The 17,062-nt window shown below is 42.9% G+C and overlaps 1 protein-coding gene across 1 annotated transcript in view; it reads left to right on the top strand.

Annotated features, from left to right (window-relative positions):
* The window catches only part of Tnn (tenascin N), a 61,806-nt gene that overhangs the window by 29,890 nt on the left and 14,854 nt on the right, over nucleotides 1-17,062 (top strand). The window contains exons 10-15 of the mRNA XM_028759836.1: nucleotides 2,160-2,423; nucleotides 3,690-3,953; nucleotides 7,773-8,036; nucleotides 11,017-11,147; nucleotides 12,794-12,926; nucleotides 13,366-13,517. Of these exons, the coding sequence (XP_028615669.1) occupies nucleotides 2,160-2,423; nucleotides 3,690-3,953; nucleotides 7,773-8,036; nucleotides 11,017-11,147; nucleotides 12,794-12,926; nucleotides 13,366-13,517 (1,208 nt within the window). The remainder of the gene's footprint in view (nucleotides 1-2,159; nucleotides 2,424-3,689; nucleotides 3,954-7,772; nucleotides 8,037-11,016; nucleotides 11,148-12,793; nucleotides 12,927-13,365; nucleotides 13,518-17,062) is intronic.

Here is a 17,062-nt window from a genome sequence, read left to right as displayed (position 1 = left end):
ACATATTTCACTGTAAGCCTTAGGCAGGATACTTGCTCTTCCTTCTCTGGCCTTGGAAAGAACTACTGACTGTAGAAGACCAGAGTGATACACTTTTATCATGATAAAACACCCACACCATTCCTCCATGCTATTTACCATGTTAGTACAAAGTAAGGAGCCCATATCCTCCTTTTTTTTTCTCTTCAAGGTTAATGATGATTGACACATCCACCCACTGTTTATCAAGATGTGTGTTTCCTTTGTGATCAGTCTCAAAAGGATCCTCTTGAAAAGAAAGAACATATGCTGTGATCTATAAGCCAAATACTTTATTGAAATAAATGCCTTTTGCTGTGCTCTCTTAGAGACAGAGAAGGACATTGCTTTCTTAGAAAAGAAACCCTCTTGGATACTGTGTTTTCTCCTTTAAAGATCCTGTGACTAATTATATCTAAGAACAGCTGATAATTCTAAGGCTTTTCTATCTGTGTTTCCTCTTCATCAAGAACAGTCTGCCCAAGATGCCTTTTCACACTACAATTTACCCTCTTGAGGAGTTCAGTTCAGGGGATTTAGTATTTTCTTGACATAGTCCCAGAGTTGCACAGTGACTGTGACTGTCTCAGTGATATCACCAGCTAGAGGAACCTCCTGTCCATCACCAGCTGCTTCCCATGCCATTCCCTGCAGCCCTGAGTAACAAGTGCTGTCTATATCTATAGAGGTCTCTGCTCTGGATGTATCTTTTTAAATAAAAGTATATTTTTGTTTATTCTTGAAAATTTCATAATGCACCTAATCTATTGTGATCATTCCCTTCTCTCCCCACCTCCTCCCAAGATTGGGTTGTAGTTTCTTCCTTCTTCTTTATAACCCAAGGAATCCACTTTATAGTACCCATATACTTCTGGGTGTGGGGCCATCTGTGGTTTACCTACCACACTCTTAAAGATCCTTTTCTAGAACCCATCAATTGTCAATAGCTCCTCAGCTGGGGAGGGAGCAGGTTCCCTGAATCCCTCTCCCATTCATGCTGCTGGGAGTTCATGGTTACAGCATTCACAAGACCCTGTTTTTTTGTGCAGGTCTTCTCCAACTCTGGCTCTTACAGTCTTACTGTCTCTTCTTTGTTAATGGTCCCCAAGCCAGGGTGTGTGTGTGATATAGATGTCAAATTTGTGGCTGAGCCCTCGACAGACATTTATTCTCTGAACTGTGACTGGTTGACAGTTTCTGTATCAACTCTGTCCACTCTACAAAGAAACTTCTCTGATTTGTTATAGATATATGTCATATTTCATGTGGCCCTTAGTGATTTACTTTTCTCATGAAACACTATTCCTCAGGATCTTTCACATTGTAGCATGAATCCATTCTAAATTTTATCATTAGTGAGTGTTTCATTGTATGACCATATGACAATTTGTTTCTCCATTTATCACTTGTGAAATTGTGCATTGTGCCATAGCATTTGTGTGCAAGTTTATTTCCAGGACGTATATGCCTGGGTGTACAATTTCTGGATTGCTCTCTTATTTGGTCCTTTATTTTTCAGTGTATTATATATGCCAGTATATTTCTATAGTGCTTACACTACTTTATATACCCATTAGGAGGGAATAAGTGCTTTCTTCCTTTCCTCCGAGGAATTTGCTGAGTTCATAGCACCCTGTTTTACAATTAAAAATCCCCAAACCAGTGAAATCTTTTATTTCACCAAGACATATATAGAGCTGATGAAGGTGAGATTTGATTCTTGAAGTATACATGGAATATTGACTTATAGCCTAGTCTAAGGGTCACATTTATGCAAAAGGAAACTGAGGCACACTCAGAGCAGTTGAGCTGTCCAAGTTCATAACTGGTGAATGTGAGAACTGGGAATGATTCTTGGTCTACTAACTATAACCTAAGGTATTTTCTGTCCTTCAGCTGTTCTTCTGGGGTTTGAGTAGAACATCGTCCTTCTAAATTTGACTGTGATGGCCATCCCGTTGTCCTGATCCTCTTTGAGGATCCAAGAGTTCAACAATGCTCTCTGTCTATGAGGCCACATACTGACAATAGAAATATGGAGTGGGAAGCTGTAACCTCAGGAAACTCAGCCCAAGCGCAATGGCCTCAGTCTTTGTGTCTACTCCAGTTAGTATTTATTGACCAGTGCTTTTTCCTTTCAGATATTGATAGTCCCAAAAACCTGGTGATTGACCAGGTGACAGAGACCACTCTCAGTGTATACTGGGACCCAGTACAGGCTGACATCGACAGGTATGTGGTGCGCTACACCTCTGCTGATGGAGAATCCAAAGAATTCCTGATTGGGAAGGAAGAGAGGAGAACTGTCCTGAGAGGCCTGAGGCCAGGTGTGGAGTACAAAGTTGAAGTGTGGGCCCAGAAAGGAGCCCGGGAGAGCAAGAAAGCCAACACTGAAGGTCACACAGGTAATGAACAGCGTGGGTTAGCAGTATGATGGCTGCCAGGACAAGCTTAGGGGAAGTCAAGTTTTAATTTCTCCCTGTGACACAGATGGGTACTGACGGTTTTTGGAAGAGCAGCTTTACTTCTCTCATGATCAGCTTCACATCCCATCCCTTCCTCCTTCCAAATTGTTTCCTTACGTGCTGGACCAGTGGTCTTCAACCTTCCTGATGCTGCAACCCTGTAACACAGTTCCTCGTGTTGTGGGGATCTCCAACCATAAAATTATTTTTGTTGCTACTTCATAGCTATAGTTTTGCTACTGTTATGAATTATAATATAAATATCTGCTTTTCCCAATGGTTTTAGGTGTCCCCTGTGAAAGAATTAAACCCGTAGGTTGATAACCATTGGGCTATGTTCTCTCTAAACAGTCTCCAAACTGCTCAGCTGATTGTGTGTGCAATTCCTCTTCCAAGTGCTTGGAACTCTTGCTAGAGATATTGTTTTTATGAATAAGACAATAAAATGAAAAAAATTAAATTTTACGTTAAGATTCTAGAATTTACATCTGCTGTCACAAGTAAAAGTTTGCTTTTCTACATCCAAGTCATATTTTAATTGTAACTTTGTCACCATAAATGATAAGTCCTATGAGAGAAATGTATTATCATGCTAATGGATATAAACTTGTTTGCAAAACCAAGGTCTGCATCTCGAATCTCGGTATGCTGCCTGTCATAAGCCTCACATAAAGAGCAAAGGCTTGATAGTCCTTACTAAATGAATGAGAAATTAGGTTTTTTGTAGTCTTAGTAGAAATCATACTCTAGGTTTTCTGATTCTGGTTGGTTGGGTCTCTTCATGGATAGGAAAGCATTCCTGGGAAGATATGTGCATGTATGAAGAGATATAAGAAGCAAACAGCAAATGAACAAGCCTCCACCAAAATAGAATGTATGAGATAGAAAATGACAGAAAATGAAAACTCACACCAGTCAACTTAGCTAGCAGTTTCTGCACCCTGGGACAATGGTGCATACTGATCTCTTGTTGTTGCCATCATCATCATCATAATCAACAACAACAACACTTATGTGCATGTGTGCGTGTATATGTGTACACATAGGCACACACAGGACATGGTACATGTGTGGAGGTCAGAAGATAATTTTCGAGAGTTAGTTCTCTCCTACTGTTTCAGGGATCACAGTCAGTGAAAGCATCTTTACTGAATGAGCCATTTTGCTGACCCAATAGCACATACTGACTAAGATTTTTCCTTGTAGACATCGACAGTCCCAAAAATCTGGTGACCAATCAGGTGACAGAAAATACAGCCACCATCTCCTGGGACCCAGTGCAGGCTGATATTGACAGGTACATGGTGCGCTACACATCTGCTGACGGAGAAACCAGGGAGATTCCAGTGAGGAAGGAGAAGAGCAGCACCGTCCTTACAGGCCTGAGGCCAGGTGTGGAGTACACTGTCCAAGTGTGGGCTCAAAAGGGGGCCCGGGAGAGCAAGAAGGCCAAAACCAAGGCCCCCACAGGTAATGGATGTTGTTCGTTGGGAATGTCAAGCCTGTCACAGAAGAGCAAACATTCTTTTCCTTTTCTTACGTTGTTGTAAAATAGGAGGTGTGGGATGAACTAGCTAGGTTAATAATAGAGGTCTATCTATTACTACTGTGTGATTGCACTGGTGCTTTGGGGTCTGTGACCTCAGAGACTGGGCTGTTTCAGGAGCACACCTCAACCCATTTCCTCTGACAAACAGCGCCTGTCAGAGACAAGGTAAAGTTGTAAACAACAAACATTTATTTTATTTTTGGTTTGTAGTTGTAGAAAAGAATCTTAGTGCCTGGGTTGTCTTGCATAATAACACACATGAACAAATGAACATGTAAGACAAAGTGAAGGCAAGGTCTTAAACTTAAGCCTAGAGCTGAGCTGACTTGCCCACTTCTGTGGAGGTGTCAGTCCCTTAGTGATGGCTCTGCTCTCGAAAGTTCTACTTCTTAAAGCCTTACTGAAGGTTTTGATGAAAAAAAAAAGAAAGAAAGAAAGAAAGAAAGAAAGAAAGAAAGAAAGAAAGAAAAGAGAAAAGAAAGGAAAGGAAACCAAACCCAAACCTTCCATTCACTTTCAGAGAGAACAGTGACAGGCCCTCTGCTGAGTAGTCCCCCTAACGCCTTGAAACTTTTCCGGTAGCATATGCCCTTAATTGTTAATGTTCCCCAGCTACTGAAGATTTTAGGAACTAATGTGAAATTAATATAAAAGTTCTAAAATGACTGGGTTAAAGAACTGTGTTGAGACAAGCTGTTCCATGTAGACTTGGCTAATAGAAACCATGTGGTATAAAGTTATAAATGTCATGCTGGGAAGCAGAAGAGCCCCGTGTCTAGTATGAAGCTAACTTTTCCTCGCCATCTTTTAGGGTCATGGTGGAGCTAGTGATGGAGTTATGAACAACATAGGTATGACCTGGGCTCTCCTGACATCCAGTGGGAGAGACAGGCAATAGGCGAAAAGGACAACGTATAACTGTAAATTATGGTACGCTCTCTGAAGGACGTGAGGATGGTGTAGGTTGAGTGAAGAGTGGGATGGAAGGTGTAGTGATTAGACGGGGTGAGTGGCTGGAGGGTGTGCATCAAAGAACTGACTATTAAGACTGCAGTTTATGTAGAATAACAGAGAATAAGTACTCAGGGCTGACACAGTAGCTCCCTCTGTGCAGGAGACCCAGGCCCCTTGCCTGTTGTATATCCACCACCAATAGGGAACTGTATTCATCTAATTAGTGAGCACACATCTGTATTACAGCCTGTGAGAAGAGGCCTTGGAAAGGGCAGAGCATATTTCATGCATCAGTTCTCAGAATTCTCTCTAAGATTCAAGACACAGTGCCCGTTGTCAGTGATAGGCAGCCTGAAGATTGAGGTCCTCAGATGGACGGGCACATGCTCAGCTTTAACTCTGCCACACTGTGCTGTTAAATTGTCCTTGAAAACACAAAACAAAACAAAACAAATACACCCCCCCAACCCAACTAATTTAATTAGATAAATATAAGCAAAATCAATTATTTGGTCAGACTAACCACATTTCATCAGTAGACACCTGACTAATGGCTCAGTGCTGTGCTGGACCATCTGGAGGAGAAGCTGACCATTTCTGGTATAAGTAATTTCAGGACTCTAATCTGTAATGAGATGATTGAGAAATGGGGAGAGGTAGGTATCATTGGAGCAAGAGGTGAGACAGCAATTGTCCTGAGACGAGGTGGGAAGGAACAGAGTCATCAGGTTACACAGGAGCATGTGGTGCCTGGAGGAGGAACTGTGCCATAACTATAGATTAGAGACACAGCACAGTATTCATCTGAAAACAGTTTTCGGGACACAGTGAGAATGAGTTGAAGAGATGACCAGGGAAGAAATAGATCAGTCAAGGAGTTACTATTAAAATCTGGTTAGTGATGGTGGAGGGGTGACAGCAATAAGAACACAGAGAAGGGGATGGCTGACATCATATTTTGGAGATATGAGCAATAGTACTTGATTGATAAGACATGGAGTAAGGAAAAATAAAGAAGTATGACTGTGTCTGCTTTGAGCAATATGGAAGATTGCAGAACTGTTTGTTTTTTGAGAAAGGAGACTTAGAGGTGTTTATCTCTTCAGGGAGGCAATAAAGACTTAAATACTTAAATTTAAAATAACTGTGAGATTCTTTTGCTTACTACATGGTTTGCTTTTATTAGTTCCACAAATACATACTGGGGATGAGCCACGCATTGTAGAGGATCTGCAATAGTACATACGAATGAGGGGCTTAGAATTGTTTTCTTGTTCCACAAGGGTAGCCAGTAAATATTTCAAAACACAGATATGATAGGATCATATTAGTGAGAAATGGGGAGAGAGAAAAGAAGAGAGAGAAAAGGACAGAAGGAAGAAGGAAGAAAGGATGAGAGAGAGAAAGAGAAGGAGGGAAAAAGAAAGAGAGAGGAGGAGGGAAAAGAGAGGGGAGAGAAAGAGAGAGAGGGAGAGAGGGAGAGAGAGAAAGAGAGAGAGAGAAAGAGAGACAGAGAGGAAAAGGGAGAGGGAGAGAATATGAGAGAACATACAATCCAATCCTTAGATGTTCCAGTGTATGAAGTTTACAATCAAAGGGCTGAAGAGACAATGCAGAGGTGCCAATGCATTAAGAGTATGGAAGAGTATGAAACTACGGAAGCCAAGCTGAGAGTTTTCCAAGAATGGAATGGATCTGCTCTGTACAATGTCACTTAAAGATGGAGTAAATTAGAACAAACAAACAAGCAACAAAACAAAAAGACTGAGTAAACCGAGGATGTTCATGTCCAGTAGAGAGTTGTCTGCACAGAACATTTTAGTGACCTATACTAGCAGATTTGGTGGTATAGTGCAGGATCACGATGTAGCTGAGCTTGAATGTGAAGTGAGTGGTGTTGTACCTCAACAGAGGTAGACAGATCCTTCTCTGGTTAATTGGTTGAGAGGTGCAGAGAAGTGGCATGAAATCTGGAAAGAAGGGGAATCCTTCATATTGATTTTCTGAGACTGATGGTGGAGGGGAAATACCAATGATGAAGATAGAGAGAGGAAGAGAAGAATGCCCTGGAAGTGGTGGGAGGCTCCAAAAGTCAGAGCAGAGAGGTCTTTGTTTGAAAACAAGAAATAAGGAAGAGAGTCTTCATCTCTCTTTTATAAGCCTAGGGGCTGGAGGATATTTGATGAAGCACAGTAGATGCAATGGAGATTGCTCCAGTGATGGTTTCAGTGGCTTAGTTAGTTCTGATTTTCACTATGATGCTGATGAAAATGAAGACAGAACATTTCCAGATGGATAAGTGTAGAAAAGACATGACTTTGTTGGTTGTGACATCCAGCATCTTGTTTCCTTGGAAAATGGAAACTGGGGAACTCTCATACCCTCTTTGTTCGTTCGTTCGTTTGTTCGTTCGTTCGTTCCTTCCTTCCTTCCTTCCTTTTTTTCTTCCTTTACTCCTTTACTCCTCCTTCCCTCTCTCCTTTCTTTCTTTCAATTTTTGAAATAGGGCTTTACCATGTAGCCCTGGCTGTCCTTGGATCTGTGCTTCTCTGGCCTCAGAACTGTTGGGATTGCAGGATTGGACTATAACTTCTTTGTTTCTGTATTTATACTACTATTAGTGATAAAATTATGTAATAATTTATAAATTATGTAATAATTTATAAATAATTAGCAATAATTATACCTTTATTAGCTCTCTTGAATGGAGGAAAACTCTTGTGAAGGGGGTGGTGAGATGCTTTTTCATGGTTCTAAACTCAGCTTTTTTTAAATCTTAAAAAAAGAAATTGACAGCCCCAAGAACTTGGTGACCAACCGAGTGACAGAGAATACAGCCACCATCTCCTGGGACCCAGTGCGAGCCAACATTGACAGATACATGGTTCGCTACACCTCTGCGGATGGAGAGACTATGGAGATTCCAGTGTCAAAGGATCAGAGCAGCACCATTCTGACAGGCCTGAAGCCAGGCATGGAATATACCATTCATGTGTGGGCCCAGAAGGGGGCCCGGGAGAGCAAGAAGGCTGATACCAAGGCCCTAACAGGTACTATGATACTTCACTCTTTCCAAGAGTGAGTCTTCCTCTACAAAAAGGATGAGGAGGGAAGCAGGAGGGATAGTTGCTTTATATGAAGATGTTTGCCAAAGCGATTCTCCGTTGACCTTGTTTGTGTGTGTTGTATGTGTTTACATGTTCATGTACATTAATGCATGTATTCATGGGCATGGAGGTCAGAAGTTGACATGAAGTGTCTTTCTCAGTTGCTGTCAATATTATTTTTTGAAACGGTCTTTCTTTGGTTTGGCTAGGCTGTTTGGTCAGTAAAGCTCAGTGGATCTTGTCTGCCTCTGCCTCCTCTACCTTGGTATTGGAGATATGTGTTACTACCTCTGGCTTTTTATATGGGCAGTAAGGATCTGAACTTAGATTCTCATGCATGCCCGTGAAGGACTTTACCCACCAAGACTTTCCCTCAGTCTCATAGTTCCCATTCTGAGGTAGTGCTTTGACAGGTCAGGTAGGACTGAGGGCACATGGTATACGGTTGTATAAGTTATTCTTCCCCAGCCTGTTGCCTGAGGCCAGATGCCAGGATCTCTGTCCCTGGTTTGTGTAAGAAACTGGTTGGGTCTCAGCTTTTGTTGAGAGAAGAAAGAAACAGAAACTGAGTCTCCATGGGACCCAAAGTCTGTGGCCCCTTCAGGCATTCTGAACAAGGTCCATTTATCTCCTCTATGGTCAGTAGAGGTGCCCTAAATTTCTTGATGGTTTTTATTAGTTAAAATTAGCTAGGATTATCCCCCACACACACATTAAAGTATACTAAGAACAAAAAATTACATTATAAATATGTATAAAAGAAAATTTAAACTCCAAACCCCAGATGCTGTTCTCCCTACTTCCAGACTCCCTAGAGGGTGGCCATTGTCCTCCTCTTCCTCTCCCCCATTACTTTTCCCTACTCATCTCCTCTCCCTCCTTTATCTTCTTGTTGCTTTACTTTCCCCGATTTAAAACAATTAAATTACATTTCTCTCTCCTTCCTTCTCCCCTCCTTCTCCCTCCCCTTCACGTCCTCCTTCCACCTCCTCTCTCTATGTGTGTGTGTGTGTATGTTTGCATATGAGAATGAGCATGCCACAGCACACATGTGGAAGTCAGAGAACAATTTTCAGGAGCTGGTTCTCTCCTTCCTTCATGTAGGTTCTGGGATGGAAATCAGGCTGTCAGGTTCAGTGGCAATCACCTGTCGGCAGAGCAGCATGCTAGCCCCACTTTTCCAAATTTTAAAGACAGCAACGAAGTTATCATCTTCCTCCTTCATAGAAACAGGAAATTAACCAAGTCAGACATCCTGAGTCCACAGCCAGGGGACAGTGGTTAATCAAAGAGGAGGCAGAAACTGCCTCAAAATACGTTAATAGCTACGTACTGATTTGATTCTGAAGGAAATTCAGTCTCTCTGTGTGATGGATAGCGAATGATCCATGCCAGATGTTATGCTTTACAAAATCAAACCAAGCTGATATTACAGAGGCTCAGAATTTGTCAAAACAACCTAATTCAAAACAACAGCTGTCTGATTTCTATTAAAATACTACAATTCAGTTCTCAGCTGAAATGCTACTGGGTAGAAAATAGCCTGGAGATGTCTTTTTGGGGAGTTCTAAATTAGAATTGCCTTTTATGATTTTTTTCCTTCAAAATGGAAATTTCCATTCATATCTTATTTGCTTAAAAAATACGAACATTCTGGCCAGCTTTGGTGGGGATTAGTATTTTCCCTGAGTTTTTATTTTCTTGGTCTACGGTACAGGCTCACACACCTATGTACATCCTCTGGTGTGTGCTTATACACCCATCCATGCCCTCTGGCACATGCTCACACACCCATGTATGCTCTATGGTGTCTGCTCACACACCCTTGCACATCCTCTGGTGTGTGCTCACACACTTATGCACACCCTCTGGTGTGTGCTCACATACTCATGCACACCTTCTGGTGTCTGCTTACACACCCATGCACACCCTTTGGTGTGTGTTCACATGCCCATGTATGCCCTCTGGTGTATGCTCACACACCCATGCACACCCTTTGGTATGTGTTCTCACACATGTGCACACCCTCTGGTGTGTGCTCACACACCCATGTACGCCCTCTGGTACATGCTCATATTTGTGTATGTCCTTGGATCTTTGCTTACATGCCTGTGGGTGCCCTCTGATGTATGCTCACACACCTGTGAATTCCCTCCGGCTTTGTCACCTTCTTAGCCCTCCCCCCATTATTTCTGAGAAAGTCTCACAGGAAGGTCTTTGACATCAAGCTCTCTGAAATCCTCTTGGAACAGCCTCTTGAGTGCTGGTCTGCCAGGCATGAGTGACCAAACCCACTTTCTTTTTAAATATATAAAAAACTATCTCTTTTTTCTGTACTGGGTATGTACTGAAGGCCATAGACTTAGATGCTTAAGAAATAACATTTTGTATTTTTATACTAATTTAAATTTATCCCAAGTCCCCTTGCACATTATGGTTCCTAACCTCAGTATATAAGTCTTTGGGGGTTCGGGGGTCTCTCAGTACTAATCATGAGAAGCCTGTCAGTTTTTCATTGCCTCTCCAGACAGGTAGGTGCCTTTGAGTGATCCCTGGGTTCTCTGTGCGGGGCCCTTTGTGATCTGTGGCGCTCATCTTTCAAATCATTCTAGAACCTCCACCACCATAGAGAACCTGTGTGCCAAATTAGACCGTTGATATTCACCACTCTGGGAATCTCCCGGGAAACGAGGCCCAGAGTTCCTCCCCCTAGAGACTACTCAAGGCCGTAGTCCTAGATCCTCTTGAACTCCACAGGTTCGTACTTTTAGAGGCAAAGCTAGGGAGGCCCTGAGCAAGAATAGGATTGACAGCAGCTTGAAGGATGGATTAAAAAATGGACAACACATAGGAGGAAAAGGAAACTGACGACTTAAATGTGTGAGTGTTTTAGGAACAATAACTACTTGCTTCTCATTTACAGAAATTGACCCTCCCAAAAATCTTCGTCCATTTGGGGTAACACATTCTAGTGGGGTTTTGACCTGGATGCCCCCCTCTGCTCAAATTGATGGCTACATTTTGACCTACCAGTTCCCAAATGGCACCGTGAAGGTAGGAGGACTTCTTGTATTTCTCTTGGGGCCTTCTCTTCACAGCCTCCCTGTAGAACAATTTGGTGGCTTGACTTGTTGGTCTGCCACCTGATGAGTACAGTTATTTGTGAACACCATGTTCTCACTGTAAGTACTAGCCTCTGTGCCTGCTTCTAGCTGACTACTACACATTTTCTGGCTGTGTGTATTCTCTACTTTATCATTCTTTTTTTTTTACTGTTTATTTTGAATTTCTAGTGGCTCAAACTCAAGGTCTTGTGCACACTAGGCAAACTCTGTATCACCAAGCTCCACTGTGAGCTCTGCTATTTCCTACTTCCTCTTGCACTTCCTCCTGTACTTCCTCCAGCACCAGCTCCTCCTGTATCTCCTGCTTCTCCTGCACTTCTTCCTGCTGCACCTCCTCCTTCTGCTGCAGCTTCAACTGCTGCTCCTTTTGCTCCTCCCACTTCTCCTTCTCCCCCTTTTCCTCTCCCCTCCCTCTCCTTCTTTTCCCCCACTTTCCCTCCTCCTCCTCCTCCTCCTCCTCTTCTTCTTCCTCCTCCTCTTTCTCCTCTTCCCCCTCCTCTTCCTCTTTCTCCTCCTCCTCTCCCTCCTCCTCCTCCTCCTCTCCCTCCTCCTCCTCTCCCTCCTCCTCCTCCTCTTCTTCTGTAAATTGTTGGACCTGTTTAATATATTCAAGTTCCAGGAAGACTGAAAAGTTTTTGGTTTTTTTTTTTGTGTCTAAGGCATTTAGGATAGTGCTTAGCATGTGAATATTTTCTTTTGTTTTATTTTTGGCAACTGTGAGACTTCAACTCAGGGTCCTGTACATGTTAGGCAAGTGCTCTACCCTTGAACTATGTCCCTAGCCCATTTTAGTATTCTTATTTTGTGACAAGGTCTCACTAAATTCCTGAGGCTGACTTCAAGCTTGAACTCCTGCTGCTTCAGTCTGGAAAGCAGCTAAGGTCAGAGGTATGTGTAGCCACACTCCAGGCCACCAGGGACAATCCACTGAATAAATAGATGACCATTAGTTTAAGGGCTAGCCTTCCTTGGGAATCTCTGAAGTTCAGCAAACTTGGCCAGTAGAAACTTGTTGCTCTCTCTGTGACAATAAATAAACAAACAGATACAAAAAGAAATAAGAAGGAAAAAAAGAGAAGAACACTTTGACTTACTCATTATTACAATGAATGCATCTGACTGTCCAGCTTGGAGAGTTTAGTCCAATGTTTATAGAGTGAGTAAGGCATATTCAGGGTTTCTTGAAATACCAACTATTTCTGTGTCTCACAGTTATGAAGGCCAGTTTCCTTTTTTACTAAAAACATGTTCTTAATCAAACATTGTCAGCCTACTGCTGATAGCAGATGCTAGAATCAGTGCTTCTACAGGTATTTGAAGGCCCAGGTCCCTAGGCAACCCAGCTAGTGGTCCTGTGGTGGCCATGCATAGCCTCAGTTCTCAGCTAGCCCTCATAGCAGTGCAGACTCTCCATGGCATGGCCCTCCAGGAAGTTTACTGACACTCACTGGAATTCTGGGCTGCCACTGAGCCTTGGGAAAGCTTCTAATGTCATGCTTGTAAATGCTGCTGCCGCCCAGGGTGCTGAGAAGAGAAACTGAGCTGCTCACTGCCTGTTATCTCCTTTGTCTGTAGGAGGTGGAGCTCCAAAGAGGCCAGCAGAGATTTGAGTTGCAAGACCTGGAACAGGGTGTCACCTATCCTGTTTCCTTGGTTGCCTTTAAAGGTAAACAGCGGAGCCGGAGTGTGTCTACCACCCTTTCTACAGGTAATGTGGAATCTAGCCCTTTAAGTGACAATCAATAGAGGGGGCAGGCAGTGGAGAGTCCAGGGAGGATCACGGAGTTATGGAGAAGTAAAAGTGGAGTTCTGGTTTGCAAACGAATCCACACCATAGTGATGGGACTAAAGAGGGAGGTGGACGAAGCCAAGTGTTACGTCTAGGCGAGGTGACCCCAGACACTGAGGGACATAAACCTAACTTAAAGGTGCATCTGTAGAGTTTCATGGGAGCAGAGTGAAGGCCAGCTTGCCTTCCTCCTAAAAACATGTTCCATGACCAATATGTGAGCTAAGAATTGGAAAAAGCAAAATAGTGTAGGAGGCTATGAAGTAATTTCCAAGCCAAGCGAATTGCCTTGTAATGGGGAAAGCCACAATGTCTCTTCTTTCCCTTCTAACAAAACTGTCCTTCTGCTTGGTCTCAGTGGATGCCCGATTCCCACACCCCTCAGACTGCAGTCAGGTTCAGCAGAACACCAATGCTGCCAGTGGCCTCTACACGATCTACCTCAATGGCGATGCCAGTCGGCCCATGCAGGTGTACTGTGACATGGACACCGATGGAGGTGGCTGGATTGTGAGTCCTAATGGTGCCCGGAGGAGCTCCGTGGAGCATCTTGTTTCCTAGCCCAGGGAGATGGTCACAGCTGCTCCATGGAGGTCCTATTTCTTCTCTGCCCATGGGGGAAGGAACTTTGATGGCTTGTAACTGGAGAAAGATCTTAGCCCATTGCAATGAAAGAATTTAGGGCTTAACACTGGTCACAGAACAGGCTTGGTTAAACCCAGGGCTAATGACTATGAGTTTAGCACCATCTAATAGTGCCAGATATGTGTATTATTTCTAAATTCTACCGTATTCAAAGCACCTTGAAGAACATGACCTTCACATGCTGTTTTAGTATGAGAGGATTACCATTCTTGTTTTACAAAGAGGGAAGCTGAAGCTCACAGAGAAAAGCTCTTTGGTTGAGTCAGTCACACATGTCAGTGACATGCTGGAGCCACACTCCAGGAGTCACATCTGCCAGATCTTTGGTCTTCCTGATGGCTCATGTCAGGTCACACAAGATGGAAATGCATGGCTTCTTTGGGGAAAGCAGTCCTCTGAACTAGGTCTTCTGGTCTTTAGTCTACACCTTGGCTCTGTAGAACAGAAACAAAATTCTAGAGCTTTGATTGGAAAGAGTAAGGCCAGAGGCAGGGAAGCTTGGGCTGTGTCAAGCTGTCCCCTCTGCCAGGAAGTTTTCCTCCCTTGGGCCAGTGTCTCCTTATTCTCTGAAAGTTTTTTCATTGCTTGCTGATTCAGTTCTAGGATGAATCTTTGAAGATTACAGATGGAGTGTTCATTCTTTCTCTCTCACTTGGCTTCTCCCTGTGTCTGAGCCAATTGAGGGTCTTACTTTCTCTAATGGTAGAGAGCTTTCACCTGGTGTGCGTTGGAACCAATTGTGGGAGAGAGAAAGCATGGTCTCATCGTGTCTAGCTATGCTCATTTACCCATTTGCTCAGGGCTCTGGGAAGCCAGGTATGTTTTGAACAGTCCCAGGTAAAATGATATCATCTGATGTGCGACGATGAAGAAAACTCAGCGTCCACACATTGACAAAGGATAGTGGAATGTCTGCTTCATCCAACAATTGGTTGGATGGCAGAAACTCTTGGTTTATAAAATAACACAACAGATTGTAACATGGGAAATCTCCGACCTAAGCAGCCCCATAGGGCTGTGCCTGCTGCTTTTCATCAGCACCATGGTACCTGAGCTTCAGTTCACTCAGGTCCACACACAGCCCAATTTCCCACCGTTGTGCCTGTAATTGACCACTGGCAGGATGTCTGTACTGCTTAGTGTGGCTCTTTTTGAAAGTGAAGCTTGTACAGGGAAGGAACCATTTATGTAGGACAGGAGAGAAAGAGAGAGAGAGAGAGAGAGAGAGAGAGAGAGAGAGAGAGGTAGAGAGAGACACTGAGAGATAGAGATAGACACAGAGACACAGAGACACACAGAGAGAGACAGGGAGAGAGGGAGGGAGAGATGGAGGGAGGGACAGAGGGAGAAGTGGTGGTTTTTCTGTCTGCACAACCCATGATATATTGTATAAATATTTGTTGAGTACCTATGATGTGTCAGTCACAGACTAACAATCCAGAAATGAACAAATGAAATGAATCTCTAATTTCAAGGGATTTGCTTTCTGTATACTCATACAAATGAACCTACCTTAAACACTGTAAGTTACAGAACTACTGAATCCACTCAGCACTCAGCACAGTATCAGTTGCAACCCCACACCCCCTCACATTGTTTGTTCCAGTCTCCAGTAGGTAATATACGCAGTCTGTACAGAGATCTCCTCTAAGCCAGGGGCTCCAGAAGATATATAGAGCCCTACAAACTTCTGCTACATATTTTATTTACTATTTGGGGCTTTTATTTGGTTCAAGAGTTTTCAATCTCTTAAAGATAACCCAGGCTTCTATTGAGCTTTTAAAATCCTTTTATGGAAGTTGTTCTCTGGTTCAGGCAGCAGGCACCTAATTTGATGAACAGGCAAAAGGACTTTGCCCCCAAGGCAACCCAGACGGCCAGGAGGAGGCTGGAAAGAACATCAGGGAACACTTAAAAGTTTCACATCTTTCCATCTTGGAAGTCTAAGGGCTGTACCAGAGGCTCTTTCCACAGGCAGTTCAATGCAGGTTTGGCTTTCCCCTCCTGATTTAGTCATTAACAACAGTGAGTCGCTTCTCCAGAACAACAGTGCTGGATTGTAGAACCCAACATAGATATTTCCCAAGGTTTTACTTAAGATTTATTTCCTTTTACTATTTTTTGAGTAGTTCATTGTAGAGCATTTAAATCTCAAAATCGATTAAAAACCTCAAACAAAGCCATCTGATCAAGAAGTATAAATTATCTGTGTGGGTCAGTATACTTAAATATGATGTAATATTATGCAAATCATCAATTATTAAGACAAAATAACAACTTATTGTTATCTGTATGTGCCAGACTCTGCTACCGTATGACTTGCTGACCTTACTAAGTGAAGACTTCATTTAAGCTCTGAGGTAATGGGGGTCTAGTTAGACCTTGACCTGACAGTTCAGAGACGTGAAGCAGTGGTTGTGGCTAAGTTGGTAAAGTGCTTGTCTAGCATGCTCAAAGTCCTGGGATTGTTCTCTGGTACCACTGAAAACTGGATGTTATGGTACATGACTGTAGTGCTAGTGCATGGGATACAGAAGCACAGGGGTTCTAAGTTCAAGATCATCCTTGGCTATGTATGAATTTGAGACTAGCCTGGACTTACTGGGGCACTTAAAAAAACAAACCAAAAAAAAAAAAAAGAGCAACAAAACTCCAAGCCCCAAACATGTTCACTGGAGATAGGGAAATTGATATTGCATATTTCATTAGAAAGGTAGACTCAAAATCAATCCCAGCCTTCCGGTGGAGATGCTACTTAACAATGGATAGACACATAAGCAATGTCAGTGCCATGTCCAGCCTAGGACTCCACTGTGAAACAAGAAGAATCTGAGAGCAGGGTTGACACAGGCTCCTTACTAGGAAACAAATCTCCCAAGTCTTCAGAAATACTACTGAAGAAATAGACCTGGGAGAGCTAGATTTTCAAACTTTCTCACCAAAAGTCCAGACTGTGTTTTATCTTTGTTGGAGCCACCAAATGGTTGTGTGGATATGGGTAATTTTCCTGGACTTTGCCATCTGTGAAATGGAATTGTTAATTTTTTTCCCTCTCAGAGTCAACATTCCTTAGACGTCCAGTAAACGGTTGTTACGTTAAGTATGTAAATAAATGAAAAATGAAGGAAAAAAACCCCAACTGACCAAACAGAAAAACAAAAACTCAAACCAAGTGGGGGAAGCTTCAACAAATGGGCAATGGAGAAAAGGAACATAAGAACAGCACACTAATTAGCAATGTTACTACTGTGTGTAATGGTTTGCTGTGATTTTCCCTAAATTCTTCTCATCAGCTTATGCCCATTTATGGGACATTTTTGGAGGACATGTACCATTCCATCTAGCCTTCCCAGAAACGCTGTGGCAGACTTCTCTTCCTCACTCCTCTCTGCTTTACAGTGAGCTGGCTA

The sequence above is a fragment of the Grammomys surdaster genome, unplaced genomic scaffold (genome assembly GCF_004785775.1).
Source record: "Grammomys surdaster isolate TR1022 unplaced genomic scaffold, NIH_TR_1.0 130, whole genome shotgun sequence".
NCBI classification, from domain to species: Eukaryota; Metazoa; Chordata; class Mammalia; order Rodentia; family Muridae; genus Grammomys; species Grammomys surdaster.
Note: the sequence above shows the minus strand (reverse complement) of the source record. Positions and strands in the feature narration are given on the sequence as shown.